Genomic DNA, 19,543 nt, shown 5'->3' on the forward strand with positions numbered 1-19,543 from the left:
TGAGAGCATGACGAGTAAAGAAAACATGCTAAATACCCAAACAAGCATTATAGCTGGTGTCATTATTATCACATTATACATTAAAGGTTATATAACATTTGGCCATTCTCGAATGCATCATTCATGTCCAGCAAAACAAAGGAATGAAGCTGGTCAGGTCAACATTTGTCGGTTTATAAATATTCAATGCATACTAACTAAAGTCTCTCTACCTTCAGAGTTTTTATAAATCTACACATATTGATAACTTGTAGACGTTTGATTTCTTCATAGTAAAAAAAAAATATAAAAGTGAAAGACGTGTTGAATGTTCTTAAATGCAAAAATGTTAATTCATTTATAACACGTTTATTTTTTTTTTAATAAAACATTTCTTAATTATCAAAATTGTTCACAGATTGATGTTTAGATTTAAAAGCACTGGTTATATCTTTGTATCCATGAACAGGCCTGTTGGAAGAAACTTCAGAAATTTTCGGTTCAGGGTGGACACTTTCAAGGAAAAATTCTGAATCTGCTGAATCGAACTTTTTTTTTGTTTCTTAGCAAAAGAATTCATTTCATGACTCAGAGTCATGTTGATTACACTGGATTTAACTTTTCTTGATTCTTCACGTAAAAATAAATTTGCTCAAGTCAAATAAGCTTTTTAGGAAAGCTAATACTTGTTATCTTTTATGTTTACTTTTCTAATTCAGTAGATTAGTATGTTTTCATTATTTTACTATTATTCTTAGATTAGATTGTTTATCAATGTCTTGACCCAGACTGCGAACAGATCATGGGGAGCTGTTAATTAGGTTAGGAGGAGGTTTTATGCAATAGTTAGTGATTTATAGTGTTTAGATTTTATAGCTTGACCTTAGTTTACTTCAGGGGAGAATTAGGAGGAGTAAGAGGAGTCATAAACTATATAAGCAGGCTCATTTTATAATGAGGGGGAAATAATTCGGAATGCAATAGTTTAATAATAGGAATTTATCTTGAGTTACATTGGAGTAATTATTTAAAGTGCCTTTCATTCAATTCTTTTGGATTTATACTTTGTGACATTGATTTGGATTATAGTTTACTTTCATTTGCATTTAATAAACATTTTACCGTTATTTTGTGTTTTATTACAAAGAGGAATTATGATTGAGAGCTACCGAAATATGATTGTGAAAAGGATTTACTCGGAAACGCTACATACCCCATTGTATAATTATACACAAGGTGTTCATTATTAATAAATTAATTAAACTACATGTATGTAAAAAAAAAAGTAATAATAATAATACAGAAACAAGTGCCTGTGAATGTAAACACCTGTAGGGCCTATATGTTGCTGTACACATGCATGTAAGTCATCATGAGCTGGACAGAATCATAAAATCAAAATGATGCTCGACTCACCACCACTGATAGTAGCATATATATATTGATGCAGAAAGTCAGTTAATGTCTGTTTAATGGTCTCATTTATTTGTATTAGACGTAATTTTTTTTTTACTGTGAATAAAATTTCACTGAAAGGCTTGCCCCCTTAATTAAATAACATTTTAGAGTTTGGAAAATTTAAAATTTCCCTCCAAATATTTTTCAGGTTAATTGTCTTTTTTTTTCTGCCTGCTACCATAGTTTTCAAAAAAAGAAAAGAAAAAAAAGCTACTTGCTTGATTGTCTACGCAGGATTATATGGCGTGTAAAACGTTGCATTATTAAGGTCTTCCGTTTCAGACGGAAGACCTTATAGTGATTCTACTGTTTCTTTTTATTATTATTTTTTTTTTCCCCTTTTCTTGTCGGAGCGATTTCTCAGAGATGGCTGGACGGATTTTCTTGAAATTTTCAGGAATGATAGAGAATGAAAATACCCCCAGGCGTTTTTTTCATTTTTTCAAAATTCACTTCCGGTCGTCAGATATCTCCGATTTCCGTCTTTTTAAAAAATACTTTGTCCCAGTCATATCTCAAAAACGGTAAGAGATTAAGACACCAAACTCTAATGGTTAATAGATCTTGAGGAGTAGGCAAAACCATTTGGGATAAGAGCGTCAGCCGTCACTTCCGGTTGTCACAGGAAGTGATAATAGAAATCGAAAATTTCAACTTTTCTTTTTTGAATCTTTTTTTGCATCACGTTATTGCATTTCATTTGTAGTTTTGAAATATGTCAGTCCCACCGGAAACAAAAACGACAACTTCCGGTTATAAGAGAAAAACTACATAATTTGGGTATTTTTCTTTCCCATAAATATTTTTTATAGATGACGTATTTGAACTGATTTTTACTTATGTTATTAGGACTGCAAATGTCTAGAGTAACGTCAAAAATCTTTGTAAAATTCACTTCCGGTCGCGCGTTTAGGTGTCCGTAAAATGAGAAATTTTCGGAGTGAGACCTCAGAAACGGTAAGAGATTTTGACACCAAACTTTTATGAGTAATAGACCTTGAGGAGTAGACAAAATCATTTGGGTTAAGAGCGTCAATCGTCACTTCCGGTCGTCACAGGAAGTGATCAAAGAAATCGAAAATTTCAACTATTCTCTTTTGGAATAAGACTTGCATCATATAATTGTATCTTTTTCACAGTTTTGATATGTGTTGGTTCCACCCGAAACAAAAAACAACAACTTCCGGTTATAAGAGAAAAACTACATCATAGGGTTTTTGGATTTTCCCATACATATCGCTTATAGATAGAGTTCTTTAAATGATTTTTATATATGTTATTGAGACTGCAGATGTCTAAACTGACGTCAAACATCTTAGTATAATTCACTTCCGGTTGCGTATTTTCCTGCCCTCAAATTGAGATTTTATTCACCTAATTGCTCAGCACCAGTAAACGACTGAAGTCTAAAACTTTCAGGACTGATAGTCAGTCACCAGTTTTTCTACATCATGTGAAAATCGTACGTTGCCGTCAGTTTCCGTCGTGACCGGAAGCGATGCAAAAAAAGTGAATTTTCCAAGTTTTGTTTTCTTTTTACAGAAATGTTTGGCTAATGCAGATGTTAGATAGACTAAAACCATGCAAATCATTTTCACTGGGAGTGCCGGCCTAAAAACCGGACGTTGTTTCAAACATGAGTAGTTTTTCATGGAAACTTTTAGGGATGATCAGTTGTGAATAATTTAGGTGTAGAATGAACATTTTATTTGTTTGGAGTAATTTCAGTCTTGATGAAGTAAAAAAAAAACATAGAAAGTAAATTTATTTCCGGGATTTTCTCATGACCTTGACCTTTGATCTTAACCTTTGATCTTGACCTTGAACTTCGATGACCTTGACTTTTGACCAAAAGGTCAGAATCAATAATAAATTTACTCCTCTTTCTCCCCTCCCCTTCCCCAAAAAAATCAAAAAAAAAAAAAATCAGATTAATATCAGCCTAGAATATTTCTCTAGAACTCATACAACACCTCGGATCGACATAAAATTTCGGGGTTTTGCAGAAGATACCTGAAAGAAAGTTTCCTGAAAATTTGACAGTGAATCTCTGAAGTATATAGAAATTATGAATGTTAACGGCAAACACTACATCTTTTTTTCGTATCTGAAATTTAGGTGCTGATGAACATAAAAATTAATTAAAGCTTTTCTCGCTTATTTCTTCAGTTGTTATGAATAGCACTCGATTCTCTTGATATGATATGATATTTTAACACCAAGCATTCTTGCTTTCTCTAGTATGTGGAATTTATTTCAATTTTATTTAGAATTAATATTAATCGAATGAATGTCGAAAACAGCGATTTTTTCCCAGCAAATAAATTTTCACTCTCTCATTGGCACATTTTTCTTTCTAAAATGCATATCTGAAATTTTGATTCATGCTACTTACATTTAATTCAATCCACACAGAGATGCTTACCTATTATTTCAGGATATTCAGTCACATCCGAACCCGATCCGACATTTTCATATATTTGTAAACAAAGTCTCGACACTGCAGTTCTAATGCATCATAGGCTCTGAATGATTAATTCAATGCATTCCAAATATAGACCAACTCAAATAATTTTTTAAGCCGACAATCTGCATTTGCATTATACACCAATCGTGTTTCTCAATCTATTCAATACTGATCACTACATTCCATAACAAACAAAAGAACACGTGCTTTTATTCCTATTTATTCTTAAACAATTAATTTACTACCTCCATCTTCATCGGAATACGTGGTCTAGTGGTTAGCGCACAGGTCTTATAACCCGAAGGTTTTGAGTTCGATCCATGCTGGGAGAACTTTTTTTTTTTTTTTTTTTTTTTTTTTTTTTCATTTTCTGCTTTTTTTTCAGAACAGTTGACAAAAGAATCAAGAAAACGGAAGACCTGTTATTGCCTAGGCAATAAGTATCTAGTTATATATACTTTTTTGTTATTCTTATTCAAAGAATTTAATATTCTTATTCCAAAACATATCATTCCTATTCGATAAAATGCGATTCCTATTCGATAAGTTCTTATTCCTATTCTAAAAAAAAATGTGATTCCTATTCGAAAATTTGTCATTTCTATTCGATAAATTGTCATTCCTATTGGACGAAATATGATTCCTATTCCAAAATATATCATTCATATTCTAAAACATGCGTTTCCTATTCGATAACATGTCATTCATATTCGAGAACGTAATTCCTTTTCAATAATTTTGTCATTCTTATTCGATAATCATGTGATTTATATGCAATAAACTTGTTTTTCTTATTCGAAAACATACGATTCCTATTCGAATACGTACGATTCCTATTCGAATACGTACGATTCCTATTCGATAAGCTTGTTATTCTTATTCAAAGATTTTATCATTCCGATGTTATGTTTTCTTATTCTTATCTAAATAATTGCATAAGAATAACAAGATTATCGAATAGGAATAGTATGTTTTCGAATGATATGTTTTTCAATAGGAATAGGATGTTTATCGAATATAAATCATTTAATTATCAAATAAGAATCATTTTATGACTGACAAAATTAAATTTATTCATGACGTCATAATCAATTGTGACGCAACAATTGATCAACGAAAGCTTTGTTGCTAGATGCAGACTTTTTAAAAAGTTCTAAAAAGATCACCACGGGTCTTGTACAAAGCTGTTTTGCTAGAAAAAATAAAGTAGGTGTAATGAAGGAAGAGGCAGAGGCGTACGAAAAAGTGCGGGAAACAATGGTCACAGAAGAAGTGACAAAAAAGAAAGGTGGGGTGGCCTTTGATCTTACATTCCTCTCTAAGGATACTGCAAAGAATCCCCCATCCAGACTGACTGAGAGCAAAAAAAAAAAAGATAATTTTGAGGAATGGAGAAGTATGTTAATACTAAATATTACATACTAAAATCCATATCATATGTCATATCAGCCCGAGTGGCCGCATATCAGGGCCTTCGGCACTCGGGCTGATATGGGGCCACTCGGGCTGATATGACATATGATATGGATTTTAGTATGTTATATTCTATTTATCATATATTTAAAATACTTAATATGCGAGTTCACATAAAGTCATATTTATGATTTTTTTCTTTAAAATCTAATAGAGCCAGTTTTAGGTCTTTGAAAACAAATTAACTCCACAAATGTTAGTAAAGAATTATTTTACATGTATATTTACATAAAATCAAATTAATTAACTTTTAAACGTTATACAAACGTTACTTCCGGTTTGATATGGTTTTTTGGACGCCGGTCCGATACGTGATATGGATTTTCGGACCGGTCCTTGATATGGGGTACTGTGACGTCACCCGTATCGCACAGTACAGAATCGGTGTATTTACCACTAAGTATACGATAAATACTTATAATATATAAACATTTTTTTCTTAACAACACGAGTTAAAGACTTGGCTTAGTACATCTGTCTACAGTGTGTTTACATTAACTTCAAGCAGTATAAAAGTGTTTATGCGAAAATTATAGTCAAATTTAGGAAATCCAGTATTTATGCTTGGTTTCTAAGGCTCCTAATGCTTTCAAACCAAGATTTAAATTTAGAACTATGACCATTTTGTTTTTTCTTAGAGTGTCAAGAGAAGACACAGGCAGAAAAAGCAGGAACGGGCCCAACAAAACAGGGAGGAAGCCCGAATCCAGAAAGAAATAGACGTGGCCCACAAGGAGATGGAGAGGCTTGAGAAATACGTGAACATTACTGCCGAATAAAGTTGATGTGAACTCTTGATAATTAATGATTTCGTTCCTAACTATTTAGTGCAATTTCAAATTTATAAATTAAAAGCAAAATATTTGGAATCGAAAGGGGGGATACCGAGCTTTGAAGGCTTTTTGGCTTTTAATCGTTCGTTTTTCTTTTTTTTGCTTCTTTTTGTGTCTGTTAAGGGGGAAGGGGGTCCATTATGTAGTCCTCCGAGACAGATCCGAGGCTAAAATTGCTTTAAAAATTTTACTTTTCAAAAATTTTCATATCTTTTGGAACTTTTGGACCCAAGAATACCCATCCCTGCAGTGAACAGGGAAGGTTTCTTGCCAACAATTGTTTAAATTGTAAATAAGGTGTCCGTTTAGAGATTGCCCCCAAACTCTGTTGTCCTCTCTTTTCAGAAGTATGTATTTAAATTTTAAAATATTTAATAAAAAGTACATTTGTTCCGAACTACATTTTCTTTCTTATTTTCTCTCTTTGTATTTAGTTCTCTCGCCCTGAAAAAAAATATATATGAAAAGGTAAATGTTTGCTTTACTTCTAAGGAGCTTGGGGAGAGACAGAGATGAAAGAAAATATGCATGTAGCTTTGCGCTTTGATACTCACACCATTAATGGTTCATAATTGAATTCCTCCAACCTTGAAATTCCAGAATGCATTTCTAATGGGTCATCTTGTAAATGATGCACAATTTTCGTATAGATATATTATATAACAAGACCCCGTTTTACAAAAGAACTTACGACTAAGATCAAAATGTTATTATGCAAATAACTTTCCTTTTTGCATTACTTTGAAAATGGTTTTAATCTTTTTGAAAAGAATTTAGAAAGATATTTTTATGCAAACAATTTTTAACAGAAACATAAGTTTTGTAAAATTCTACAAACAACTTAAGTTTTTAGTCTTAGTCGTAAGTTGTCTTGCAAAAGGGCCCCTGGGTTCATTCAGCTTGCATCAGCTTGTTTTTCTAGCCAAATTTTAAATACCTTGTTCTCTTTTATCAAAAAAAAAAAAACACTCTTATGGGAGAGAGAGAAATTACGACTCAATGCAATACGGAAAAAGTATTTTCATATTTGTACATTGTACCATTATCGACTGCATATGTTTTCTAAGTCTCCCACTTCGATACACTACGCAAGAGTATGTTCTACATACGAACGATTTTTAAAATAAGGCAGGCTTTTGACGAATAAGTTGATTACAGAAAGATATCAACAGTCCCGTTTAAAGTCAACAAATTGCAAATTCTATGGTTCGAACAATGACCCTGTTCACAAAATTTAATACAATCTGTCTTTAGGTCGAATATTGACTGCACGACGTCTTTCATAGAAATAGTTATGCCATTATTTTCACACTGAATTGTTTACCGATTTTTTCCGTTTACCAGATCACAAGGAGCACATGGAATTTATTTTACTCGTGAGACAGGATTTTTTTTTATATTTTCACTCGTGAAAATATCAACGAATCCTGTCCCACTCTTGAAATGAATTCCATATTCATCTACAAAACATTGAATATCCTCTATTTCTCCTTCACGGTATGATCTCAGCTTTTTTGTACAATTATATAACACTCTGTATTTAAATTCTCCCTTTTTTATTACCACTTCAATTATAAATGTATACTTTTACAGCGGGTTCCCTTATCAGGAATTAGAATGTAAACTGCACTCAAGCATTTAAGTTTGAATTCTTCTTTTGAGTCACTGTTGTCGTTGTTGTTTTCGATCAATTTTGTTGCCTCTTAGTGTCCTCACTTCAATTCCTGGTCGGTAAGTTATATTTTAGTTATTTACAATCAAATATTATCAAAGACTTTAACAATCATATCAAAGAATTTTTTTTTTTAATTGAAGTGAAAAATCAGTTTTATCTCATCAACTTTAACACACCTAGTTGTGTACCGGTAGTTTAAATGCGTATACCTGTTCAAACTTGTTTCATTTTATTGTTTGTCAACGCGCGTGGTACCAAATGTGAAGCACAGGTACATGTATGCTTAAAAAACAACTTCTTTATAACAATCAATGTATTGTGTTTTGTTAATTACGCTTTTATTCAAATTAAAGTTTCTGTTATCCTTTTTTTGTATTAAAAAATCACTCCTCAGGTACATATTTTTCTTTCCGACAGGTACAATATTATTCTCAATTAAAAAAAATTAAAATGGTACATGTACTTAACAATTATTGTTTGTTTACAGTTAGAATGGCGTTTTCAAGACCTGTCTGGCCATATGGCAACTGGAAAGATAAGGATAAGCACAAAATCCAGGGCTGTCCCCATCTTCTTCTGCCTCGCGATGTAAGATCCATCCTTTCCAAATCATCAAGAAAACGAACATCTTTGTTTCAAAACCTGGAATCTTCTATGGAAATGGACGAGACAGAATTTAAAAACGTACGCGACACATTTTTCAAGATGATTGAGGACGCTTTAGTTGATCTTCAAAAATCATATAAGATTTTCGAGAACAGCTACTTAAATCTTGTTGGTAGTTCGGCAGAAAATACCAAAATTGGAAAACCGGATGAATTTGATTTTACTGTTATTCTTCCAAGGTTGGCCAACCCGGATTTTTTTTGTCGAGGTAGGAGAAAACAAAACCAAGCATTCTTAGAGTTGTGTGCTGACCTTCACCTTAATGGTCCAGACAGGTTTGCAGATGACATTCACCACCTATTAAAAGGTCTTATGTCCGCTAGTTTGATTGAAAACCTTGCGCCAGGATGGAAGTTTGTAATCACAGGGTGCAATATTTTCGAACGAAAGGTGGCAGACACTTACCACTTTACTCGGAGCAGCGATTCGTTTGACGTTGACGTAAATGTCTGTTTTCTTATTCCTTTCTCAAAAGAGACAATACTGCTGCACTTGAATGATTTTAAGCTTGAAAACGGTCAGCTCATTCAAAGCGAGGCAGATGAGAGAGGGCTTCTCTACGTACAGCTTCCGAGAGGGTTCGAAGTCAGATTTACCTCATCTCACTTGGAAAAGAATGCATTTGCTTCTTTCGGAAGAAATTCAGCTCAGACACGAACATATCGTTTGGTTAAATGTATCGCCAAAGTTTTACTCCCTAAAATTGAACAAAAGTATAGGTGTTGTCGTTGTAGAGAGCCAATCTTTGCTTCGTTTTATTTGAAGAATATTGTTCTTTTCCTTTGTGAATATTACAAAAAAGATGAACATTGGCAAGAAGAAAATATTGGAAGCAGAGTGATAGAAGTATTTCTTATTCTAAACCATTGTTTTTCAAAAGATTTCCCATGTATTTCTGGCTATTTCTTCCCTGTGACTTACAGCGTGAATGAGTTGTTTGTATACCGACCGCAAACCAGGTACCTTATATCTGAATCTGAAGACATCCATTTCGTGGATGAGAGTAAGTTAACAGAAATAGAAAAGACGTGCGAGGAGGCAGTATATTTTGATTTAAACGAATATTTGTTCCAAATGCAAAGTAGGCGAAAAGAATGTTCTATCAAAAATTTGTTTGAAAGCAATCGGTGTTTGGAAAGAGTTCAGTTTCGCCGCAGTCATGACCCGGAAGAAATTAGATTTGACCCAGGAAAAAGCGAGGCTGGGAGAGTAAGAGATTTCCCGAAAAACCTCTCAAGAGAAACTCGTCACGACGATAAAGCCCAGCATCGCTGTTTTCTCCCCGAGGTCGAAAAAATATGTCAACTTACTGAAGATGATTCTTTTCATAAAAAGGTTAGAGAGTATGTTGAACGCTTAGAGACAACAGAATGGAATTATAAAGATGTTTTACAAGGAGTTGTCGATCTATTGCTTGAATTGTGATGAAGTGAATTGAACTGAATGAAATTAAATACTAGTATTTCATGATTATGAAAGAGCTTAAGCTTAAGTCAAAAACTTTACCTTGTAATGAAATGTTGTAAAAGCCAATAGTCAAAATGAAAAAAAAACCGTCAAAAAGTGCTTCTATCTGCAAATGTAGAGATAACATTGATTATTAAAAAAAAACGTCTTACGAGTGATGAAAAATTTGACTCGAGTGGAAGTCTGCTGTATGTTCCTGGGGCCAGGTTTCTAAAAGTTACAACCAGATGATAAATACAAATGACATAAAAAAAAAACTTAACTAAAACAAAAAAAAAATTCGTTGTGTAAATGAACAAAACTGAACGAAGTGACATACAAGATGCTCAAAAATGTTTTAACAATTACATTCAATTTATTCCTTATAATAAATTTTCATCATATCACAGTGTTTAGCACAGTTTGTATTGATTTATCATTAAAATAATGTACTGTTAATTATTTCAAAATCGAGTATATTTCATTCATATTTACCCACAAGATCGCAAATAATATGAACATCATACATATTTCAAAATACATTTTAAAAAAAAGATATGGATTGCTTGACTTTTTTAACTCAATAACCTAGTAGGATGCAATGAAATGAACAAAAGAGAATAAAACTTCATTGATTAGACACATTTTCTGTGTACTGACTAAAATAAATATTTGTGCAGTTGCTATTATATAAATATTGCATGTAGTTGAGTGTAACATTGAAAATTTTCACCTCAAGAAAATCATTGTCAACCGAGGCGCAGCCGAGGTTGACAATGGTTTTCGAGGGGTGAAAATTTTCAATTTTACACTCAACTGCATGCAATATTTATTATATAATACTGAATGTTTTATACAAATACATATAACAGTGAACCTTGTGCGCATAAATTCTGCGCAGTCACTATTTTTTAGAATATCACCTGTCGTCAAGCAGTGTTAACTGTTGCTACGCTGGAGGGCGTGGCTTCATTATTCAGCGGGTAATAGTGTTTTTTAACAAATGTTTCTCGACGAATCAGATTCAACTAAGTTACATGAAAGTATAATATTATGCAATATGTATTTTACTTTTTAAAGTCTGGCGAGGACGTTGTTATTTTCCGGTGATTGATTGGGGAATGAGGTCGAGACCTCTTCAGCCCAGTATTTACTCACCATAACTAGTATTTGATCACTCTCATCAGCCCACTGGCCCAGCCCTCCCAGGCATATCCCGTCCTCTGCATCGATGCTGAGCACGATAGGGTGTCCTAGCATTCATTTCCCTTTTTTATGACCTACGGTATAATTCTATAGCAAGTTCTTATCAGGAACTTAAGTATAAACTGCACTAAATCTTTTTTTCTGAGTCACTGTTTTCGTCACTGTAAACATTATTAAAGTAGTTAATTTTGATGGCACTAAGTGTCCTCAGACTACTATAGTCGGTGAGTATATCTTAAATTTTTTTAAGGACCTCCATTTTGGATGGAAATAAGAGAGGTTTAGCAATGATATGTATGAAGAAATATTTTATTAGTAATTAATTGATGTGTCTGAAATACCTATGTGCAATTGAAAATACATTTTCATGTTGGATCACGTTTTGTTTTAGGTAACGGATACTTGCACATTCTAATCTATATATCTTTCATAATACCTCAGAACGTCTGATGATAAATGCAAAGCAAGAACATGCTGTATTCGCAATGTACTGTTTCATATCGTTGCATGATGCTTTTTACAAAGATCGTCATAATTTTAAATCATTTTAAAAAAGAATAAATATGGGGTTACCCCATTTCCAAAATGTTTCAACAAAAGCATATAATGTCTTTATCGTTTCTGATTTACAAAGGCATTAAATATTTTACATGAAGCAAAATAAGCATTTTAAAACAAAATACTGTTTAGTAACTTTTCCTAGTTAGTGTACATACCGAGATCAATATCCATGCAAGTTTGATTTAAGTAGGACTTATAGTTACTTGAAAATACATCTGCTCCAAAAGTTTACTCGTCCAGAAAATGTAGATCATTTCCATCCGAAGCAAATGTCCATCCCTTGTTGCATCGTCCATGCTAGTTTGGTCCTGGTAGAGTTCATATTCACTCATCTGGAAAATGTAGGTCAGATCCAGCACCCAAAGCAGATTGGGTAGTGTCCATCCCTAGATACATCATCCCTGCAAGTTTGGTCCAAATTTGAAGCCCTTCGGCGGTATATGGTGACGTCACCATATGAGTGAAAAAAAATTGAATGGGACATAAAACAAAAAAAAAAAAAACAATTATCTGAAGCACGTTAGTAAGTGCCCATCCATGATGCATCATCCATGGAAGTTTGGTCCAGGTAGAGAAACTTGGGATATGGATTTTCTCTTAAAACTTAATCGACTACGTCAAGGTGAGCTAAAAAGGGGAAGAGTGACCAGTAATGACTATGAACCCCACCCCCCCCCCCTCCTTCAGGTAACACCAACCCCTAGAAAGTTGGTAAAATAGTCCTCTCTATAAACAAGAGTCCCATGGCCCTTATAGGTCACTAGAAAGCTGGTAAAATAGTCTTCTCTATAAACAAAAGTCCCACGGGTCTTATAGGTCACTTGAGGATCATGTAACACTTTCCCACAGTTGAACTTGAAATTAAAGACCCCACAGAGTCTGCCACATCCGTTTCATATTTGGATGTTTTTCAGACTACAAACGATAAATGCCAATTAGCAACTAAACTGAATGAAAAACGAGATGATTTTAACTTTTCCATCGTCAACATTCCTAATGTATGTAGTAATATCCCGTTATCACCTGCATATGGTGTGTATATCTCCCAACTTATTCGATACTCAAGAGCATGCTTCGAGTATGATCAGTTTTTTAACCGAGGCGGGCTACTGACAGACAAGTTGATATTACAGAAATTTCAACAACCTCGTTTAATATTAGCATTTTGTAAATTCTATAATGACCTTGCTAGCAAATATAACCTATCACTGGGTCGTATTTTGGCTGACTTGTTTCATACCAATAGTTAGGCCTTTGTTTTTACACTGAATTTGGATATGGAATGTTCCATCTACCCGATCAATACATAGGACTCACGGCACCTGATCCCATCTCTGGAGTTTTCATGGGCCATGTTTATGCCTTTTTCATATATTTTTATTGTTTAAAGATTTTATGAGATCGATCACCGTTCGTTATCTTCGCCCTTTTCATTTAAAATTCGTTCGTGTTTAAAACCAAATCTAGAGGCCATGAATTTCACAGTTTTGAAAGATACATCTTTGCTCATCCAAACACACATTTAGTTTGTTTACTTAATACCCAGAAGCAGAGCTAAATATCATTAAAGAAATAATGAATTTTCACAATATGATCAGTAAAACTCCCACCCCACGGGAACCCCTGACCCTGGGACCACACATTCACAATTTTGGAAGAGGCACCCTTGCTCATCATGCATTGTAACTATGCATTTTCTTTGTTTCTTTAATACCAAGTAGCAGGTCAGATGATTTCCGAAGCATGAATGCATTTTTGCTATTTAGTCAAAAATAAATTTGATTCAAACCTGACTTTCGTAATAAATCTCAAATACATGTACAGTGTATATATTATCACTGATTGATGAAATTAAGATGATTAATCTCTTTTCCAATTTATGTAACTTGCCTTTTCTTTTATTTTTCATACAATGAGTAAGTATTCAATAAATTCGTAAATAATTATCTTATATACCTATACATGCTCTTTCTCTACTGTTCTGAAAATTTCCAGTTCTTTCACAGTTTTAATGGCACTTTCAAGACCTGTTTGGCCATATGACTATTGGGAGGATGAAGATAAGCTCAACTTCAAGGGCTGTCCCCATCTTCAACAACCAAAGGATGTTAGAACCATCTTTTCCGAATCCACAAAAACACGAAAATCATTCTTTCAAAATCTGGAATCTTCTTTGAAAATGGAAGACACAGAATTTAAAAACTTACGCGGCACATTTTTCAAGATGATTGAAGACTCTTTAGTTGGTCTTCAAAATTCCTATAAGATTTTTGAGGACAGCTACTTAAAACTTGCTGGCAGTTCAGCAGAATATACTAAAATTGGGAAACCGGATGAATTTGATTTTACAATAATTCTTCCAAGATTGGCCCACCCAGATTTCTTTTGGAAAGATACGAGAAAACAAAACCTTGTATTGTTAGAATTGTGCGCTGACCTTCAGCTTGGGCGTCCAGACATGTTAGCAGTCGACATTCAACACGCATTAAAAGGTCTTATGTCTGCTAGTTTGATTGAAAAGCTTGCACCAGGATGGAAATTCGCAATCACAGGGTGCAATATTTTCGAACGGAGGACTGCAGACACTTACCACTTTACTCGGAGTAGCGACTCTTTTGAAGTTGACGTGGATGTCTGTTTTCTTATCCCTTTCTCAAGGGAGACAATTCTGCAGCACCCAAATCTATTTAAGCTTGAAAACGATCATATTGTTCAAACTTTGGCAGATGAGGAAGGATTACTCTATGTAATGCTTCAAAGAAAAAATGAAATAAGATTTATTTCATCTCAATTGGAAAGGAATGCATTTGCTTCTTTCGGGAGAAATTCGGCTCAGACACGAACATATCATTTGGTTAAATGCATCGCCAAAGTTTTACTCCCCAAAATTGAACAAAGATACAGGTGTCATCGTTGTAGGGAGCCAATCTTTGCTTCGTTTTATTTGAAGAATATTGTTCTTTTCCTTTGTGAATATTACAAAAACGATAAACATTGGAAAGAAGAAAATATTGGAAGCAGAGTAATAGAAGCATTCCTTATTCTAAACTATTGTTTTTTACAAACTGTGCCTAGTATATCTGGATATTATTTTCCTATGACTTACAACATAAACAAATATTTAGTATACCGGCCAACATCCTACGGGTGCTCTTGCTGTGGATTCAAAACGGTGGCTTGCAAAGATGAATGGCCAAAAAAAGGATACCTAACATCTGAATCTAAAGATGTCCAAATCATGGCGGAGAGTAAGCTATCAGAAATAGAAAAGACGTGCGAAGAGGTCGTGTACTTCGATTTGAATGAATATTTGTTCCAAATGCAAAATAAGCGAAAAGAATATTCCCAAGACTTGTTTGAAAGCAATTGGTGTTTGGAAAGAGTTCAGTTTCGCCACAACCATGACCCGGAAAAAATTAGATTTGACCCAGGAAAAAGCGAGGCCGGGATGTTAAGAGTTTTCCCGAATAATGATTACCTCTCAAGAGAAACTTTTAACGACGAGTTAGCCCAGCATCGCTGTTTTCTCCCCAAGGTCGAAGTAATATGTCAGCTCACCAAAGACGTTTCCTTTCATAAAAAAGTTAGAGAGTATGTTGAACGTTTAGAGGCAACAGAATGGAATTATAGAGATGTTTTACAAGGAGTTGTCGATTTGTTGCTTGAATTGTGATGAATTGAGTGAACTGAAGTGAATTGAAATATTTCGGGTTTATAAAATTTACATCTTAGACCCAGGTATACTGTGTTTAAACGACATAAAATTATTAAACTAACACAAAAACTCCAGCTGCTGAAATGATCTAAATTGAATTGCTGACTCCACTATATGCACATACGTTATTTAACAATTACATGTACATCTACTTTGTTTCATAAATATCCATTATTTGTTTAGCACTGTGTGTAATGATTTATCCAATTTATTGTTATAAAGTTTAAAGTCATGTATTTTTCATTCTTATTCATAAAAAAGGCAAACGTCAGATACATTTACAAATATTATTTCCTGAAAATATGTATGAAAAATTTATGGTATGCTTGATTTTTAGTTTTAATAACATAAAAGGATGCAATAAATAGAACAAAACACATACATGTTATTCTTCATTAAAATAACACATTTTTGTGTACTAAAATAAAATCGTGCAGCTGCTTTTACGATATATAATTTTTAAAAGTCAGATGAAGACGTTGTCATTATCCGGTGATGGGTTGAGGAATGAGGCCGGCTCTTCAGCCCAGTATTTGATCACCCTCACCAGTCCACTCGCCCAACCCTCCGCCAGCCATATCTTGTCCTCTGCATCGATGCTGAGCCCGATAGGGTGTCCTAGCATCCCCGACAAGAAAATCCTTTGAAAAACTCCTTCACTATTGATCATGTGAAGTTTACCGTTAGAGAAATCTGTAATGATAATATTACTTTGACTGTCCATAGCTATCCCATGGGGATCAAACTTCCTTACACTGGAGGTTGTTCGATTGCCATGGTATGTGAATTTAAGCAGTCCGTGTGAAGTTGTGCATATGACTTTGTGTTTATCAGAAACACAGATATCACCATTTTTGTTCTCTGCAAGATATCCAGGAAATTCGAAGAGCAACTTTCCATTTCTTTCATTCTGAAACTCTTGAATAGGGTTTCCATTCATGGAGTCATATTTTACTACCTTGCTTTCGCTGGGCTTGTACAAACTTACAAGAACGTCATTTAACAACGTAAATGCCAGCCCTCGTGGTTGCCAAACACCTGCACAGAATAGTGGGTATGTCTTGTTGTTGACCGATGTCCCGGATAATTTCAAGACTGAATTCGTCTGAAAGTCTACATAGAACAATTCTCCTTTGTGGTCTATTGCAAGTCTCTGGGGATCGCCGTTAACAGTAACTGAACGAACCATTTCACCTTTCAAATTTAGACACTTTATATCTGAATTTCTTCCACACACCCAAAATTGGTCAGTTCCTTGGCAGCATATGTCGTGCAACCAATTGTAGTCACATTTTATGGTACATATTATTTCTGCTTCCGGTTTAAGAGTTTTCCCCGGAAGTGTTATACTGCGTGGTGTTCGAACATGCGAGCGATTCCTGTCAACGTACTTGATGATGCTGTGTCCGAAGACGGATTTCATCACTATGTGCTTAGCAATGCATTCTGTGCAGAGTATTTTTTCACACATTGAACAGTACATATGAGCTTCTAAGCGACAGAGAAAACATTTCACAGTGTCTTTTTCCATCTAAACAAAAATAATAATGGTTAAAAAAAATGTTTTTCTCATTCTTTGAACATGTAATTATGTATATTTGAATTGCATCAACATACAAACATTTTAGAAACACTTCTTTATCCCAACTAAATCACGATCTGTACGTACGTCAAACAGTTGAAGAGAATAATTACCTTTTCTGTTTCAAGTCAACAAAATGTTCAGAATCTTGCCACGTAAATCTCTGAAAGGAATTAACACGAAAAAATATATATTACAAAAAATATTAATTTAGCTGGGTGAAAAATAGAATGTTGTAGTTTCTTTATTTCATATATTCAAAAAATCTATACATGCACTTATAGATGAAAACGTCGGTAAAAGAAACACTGATCAACTTCTTGGACTCTTGCGGTTGCAACCTATGAACATGGAAATTCTTTATTAATAAATTTTAAAACAAATGCTTATAGTAGCTATTTATTACATACCTGTCTACAGAGTGTGTGTCCTTGCTCGATGTGCTTAGCGTCTGTGGGATCTATTCATAAAATTGTCATTTCTTTACTTTCGATTTGTTCGGTGTTTACTAGGGCTAAAGGAAAACATTAAACTTGGTCGTTCCTTACCAGTGAAAATTAGTGACGACACTCGGTGACATACGAAGCTTTAAAACAAAGTTTACTGACACACTTGGAATCAGATTACACACTTCAACATATAACTAGTTTTTTTTTTCTAAATCAATAAGCCTATCAGTCTGATAAAATCTTACTCGATTTGCCCCAGTGCACATTATTTTAAATTTCAAATTCCTACTCCTCCGGGACCAAGTAAGGTTAGGTCAATTTTGTGTGTTCTAGGTCAATAGAACCGTACAATGTATTTCTTTCGTGCAGCTGGGAGGATTAAAACATTCGATCGCTGTACATAGACTCATAGTATAACACTACCTGCATGATAACATTTAAATTAGAAACTCATAGGGCAGGAGAATGGAGATCAATTATTATATGTAGACTTAATAACTATTTGTCATGGTCAGACTTAACTGAATTTATTTTTATTGAAATCTTAGGTTTCATATTCGTGACTTTGATTTTTGTGACATTCATGATTTATAATAAAAGCTTCTCCAAAAGAAGTGGTGTATAGTATGCTTCTCTATTGTTCGTTTGTCTGTCTGATTTCATGACCTTGATGGAATTTAGTGGGGAATATGTGCCCTAGGGCAATGAGAAATCGATTAGGCTTTTACGTGTAAATATTAAAGCAGACGATTATATCACACTACAGCATAAGCAAAGACGGATAACAAATTTTATTCTGCGTATATAGGTTCTCTGGCGATAAATGAGGTAAATATTGAAAATTAAGGGTTTCAGCGCATTTAAAATGGAATCGTGTTTAAGTTACTATCATCTGTCAAGGCAGGCCAGTAGTAGGCGGGAAGGTTAAATTGGGGGTCGCGCAGGGGGGGGGGGGGCGGTCACCTCACTTTTTTGTGTGCGGTCAAGCATACGTAAATTCCAGCATTTGAAAGAAAAAATGTACAGAAAAGTTTGAGACAAACCCCCCCCCCCCCTTGCTTGACAACTTTTTCTCGGAGGTTCCCCTCCCCCTTTTTGCTTTTTAAAACCTTTGCAATGGACTTGCAAGAAAAGTAAAAAAGGATTCTCAATTGTGGATTTCAAAGTCCATGTACCAGGTTTTGTGATTATTTCATTGGTATTTGGTGTGGCCTGTTTGATTTATATTCCTACTCCACTAGTCCATTTTTATTTAGAAAAGCGCTAGCAATTTTATTAAAGTAATCAATAAAATTCCTGAATATATTCACTATTGTCCTAAACGACTGTCAATAGTTAACTACATACTGTTCGTGAGAAGAATTTTAAAGAAAATGTCACCTTTTCCATCATGTGCAAGCATATATATATATATAATTATATATATATATATATATATATATATATATATATATATATATATATATATATATATATATATATATATATATATATATATATATATATATATATATAGTACTGTATGCGTGTCTCCCTTAAAAATCACAAAATAGATGTTCATAATAACACAGTAATACAGAAGGGTAGTATGTGCATTGGCCAAAAGTGACGCAATAATTAGCTTTTATAATGGTTACACCCGAGTTCTCAGGTTTCACAAAAGAATGCTGATAGAGTACATTTATATGTATAATACGTATGAAAGAAATATCACTATACTGTTCTGAGATGCAGAAGGATCTGTGCCTCATATATATTTTGAAACTTTTCAGCAATATCATTCAAATCGATTATGTTTATCAAACTGTGATCTACGTTCTAATTCATAAAATATTAATCTAAATCTTTCCAGCGAACGATGTTATGGTGCTGTTTATGTGGATAGGAGACAATAAAAGCAGTCGTGCGATATATGATTTTCTACAAAAACTATTGAAGAAGAGAATGATATTGAACACTTGAAGTATAAATGACCAAAGTTCCCCGAATGAAGAATCGCACTCCACACGCGCTGATCTAGCGGCGGGAAAGGG

General features: G+C 34.0%; 2 protein-coding genes and 1 pseudogene across 2 annotated transcripts; 2 read left to right on the forward strand and 1 right to left on the reverse strand.

Annotated features, from left to right (window-relative positions):
• Nucleotides 1–7: 7 nt before the first annotated feature.
• Nucleotides 8–6,520, forward strand: LOC133204859 (uncharacterized; annotated as a pseudogene).
• Nucleotides 6,521–7,819: 1,299 nt separating this feature from the next.
• LOC133205436 (uncharacterized) lies at nucleotides 7,820–9,995 on the forward strand. The gene is made up of 2 exons (XM_061341255.1): nucleotides 7,820–7,941; nucleotides 8,373–9,995. The coding sequence occupies exon 2, from the start codon at nucleotides 8,378–8,380 to the stop codon at nucleotides 9,974–9,976; it is 1,599 nt and encodes a 532-aa protein (XP_061197239.1). The 5' UTR covers nucleotides 7,820–7,941; nucleotides 8,373–8,377; the 3' UTR covers nucleotides 9,977–9,995.
• Nucleotides 9,996–15,805: 5,810 nt separating this feature from the next.
• Nucleotides 15,806–17,026, reverse strand: LOC133171559 (tripartite motif-containing protein 3-like). Its single transcript, XM_061306325.1, has one exon. The coding sequence runs from the start codon at nucleotides 17,008–17,010 to the stop codon at nucleotides 15,946–15,948; it is 1,065 nt and encodes a 354-aa protein (XP_061162309.1). The 5' UTR covers nucleotides 17,011–17,026; the 3' UTR covers nucleotides 15,806–15,945.
• Between the last annotated feature and the right edge of the window lie 2,517 nt (nucleotides 17,027–19,543).

The sequence above is a fragment of the Saccostrea echinata genome, unplaced genomic scaffold (assembly GCF_033153115.1).
Source record: "Saccostrea echinata isolate AGI-Se365-2 ecotype Australia unplaced genomic scaffold, CSIRO_AGI_Sech_v1 ptg000054l, whole genome shotgun sequence".
NCBI classification, from domain to species: Eukaryota; Metazoa; Mollusca; class Bivalvia; order Ostreida; family Ostreidae; genus Saccostrea; species Saccostrea echinata.

What these genes read in the sequence shown, in the direction of transcription:
- LOC133205436 (XM_061341255.1), top strand. Translation starts at nt 8,378, where the DNA reads ATGGCGTTTTCAAGACCTGTCTGGCCATATGGCAACTGGAAAGATAAG.
- LOC133171559 (XM_061306325.1), bottom strand. Translation starts at nt 17,010, where the DNA reads ATGGAAAAAGACACTGTGAAATGTTTTCTCTGTCGCTTAGAAGCTCAT.